General features: G+C 54.7%; 1 protein-coding gene across 1 annotated transcript; it reads right to left on the minus strand.

Moving 5' to 3' along the window:
- Window positions 1-94: 94 nt before the first annotated feature.
- EMH_0071290 (uncharacterized protein) lies at window positions 95-322 on the minus strand (the record flags this gene model as incomplete). The annotated part of the gene is made up of 1 exon (XM_013499083.1): window positions 95-322. The coding sequence occupies one exon, from the start codon at window positions 320-322 to the stop codon at window positions 95-97; it is 228 nt and encodes a 75-aa protein (XP_013354537.1).
- Between the last annotated feature and the right edge of the window lie 300 nt (window positions 323-622).

Below are 622 nucleotides of genomic sequence, written 5' to 3' on the forward strand. Positions count from 1 at the left end.
CTTCAAATCGGGATATCTCACCTTCGCAACTAGCCGCATGACCAACTAACGTCCAGACTCTAGTCGAACGCCAAAGTGTCAATGCCCAGCCCTCTCAACCGGCCTTGCAGTTCATTTCATTCGAGTCTATCACGCATAAAGCCACAACAGCAGCTCTCCCAACCGCCCGGCGGTCCCGGTTCTCTAGCCCCGACTGCAAAACGGGCTTCAGCTCTTCAACGAAGCAAAACATCTCCCTCTCCATGCTCCGCACCACTACGCATATTCGAATGCCTGTTGAAGGGTGCAGCAGCTCTCCAGTTGCCGTGCAAACCTTCCGCATTGAGGCCAAGCAAACCTCAGCGGCACCTCTCAATGCATGAAACTGCCCCACATCCCACGACTCGATCCAATGTCACCCAAACAAGCTTCCGAACTACACACTTCATGAGCCACCAGCAAGCGCAGCCAAATTCGAACCGGACAACCCCACTTCCCCCACTGGCCGCATGACCAACGCACTTAAAACTCTACTCGCCCGCCAAGGAGTCAATGCTCAGCCTTTTCAACCGGCCTTGCAGTTCATTTCATTCGACCATATCACGCGTACAGCCTGAACGGCAAATCCCCCAACCGCCTGAGG

The sequence above is a fragment of the Eimeria mitis genome, genomic scaffold (assembly GCF_000499745.2).
Source record: "Eimeria mitis Houghton genomic scaffold, Emh_scaff3977, whole genome shotgun sequence".
NCBI lineage: Eukaryota > Apicomplexa > Conoidasida > Eucoccidiorida > Eimeriidae > Eimeria > Eimeria mitis.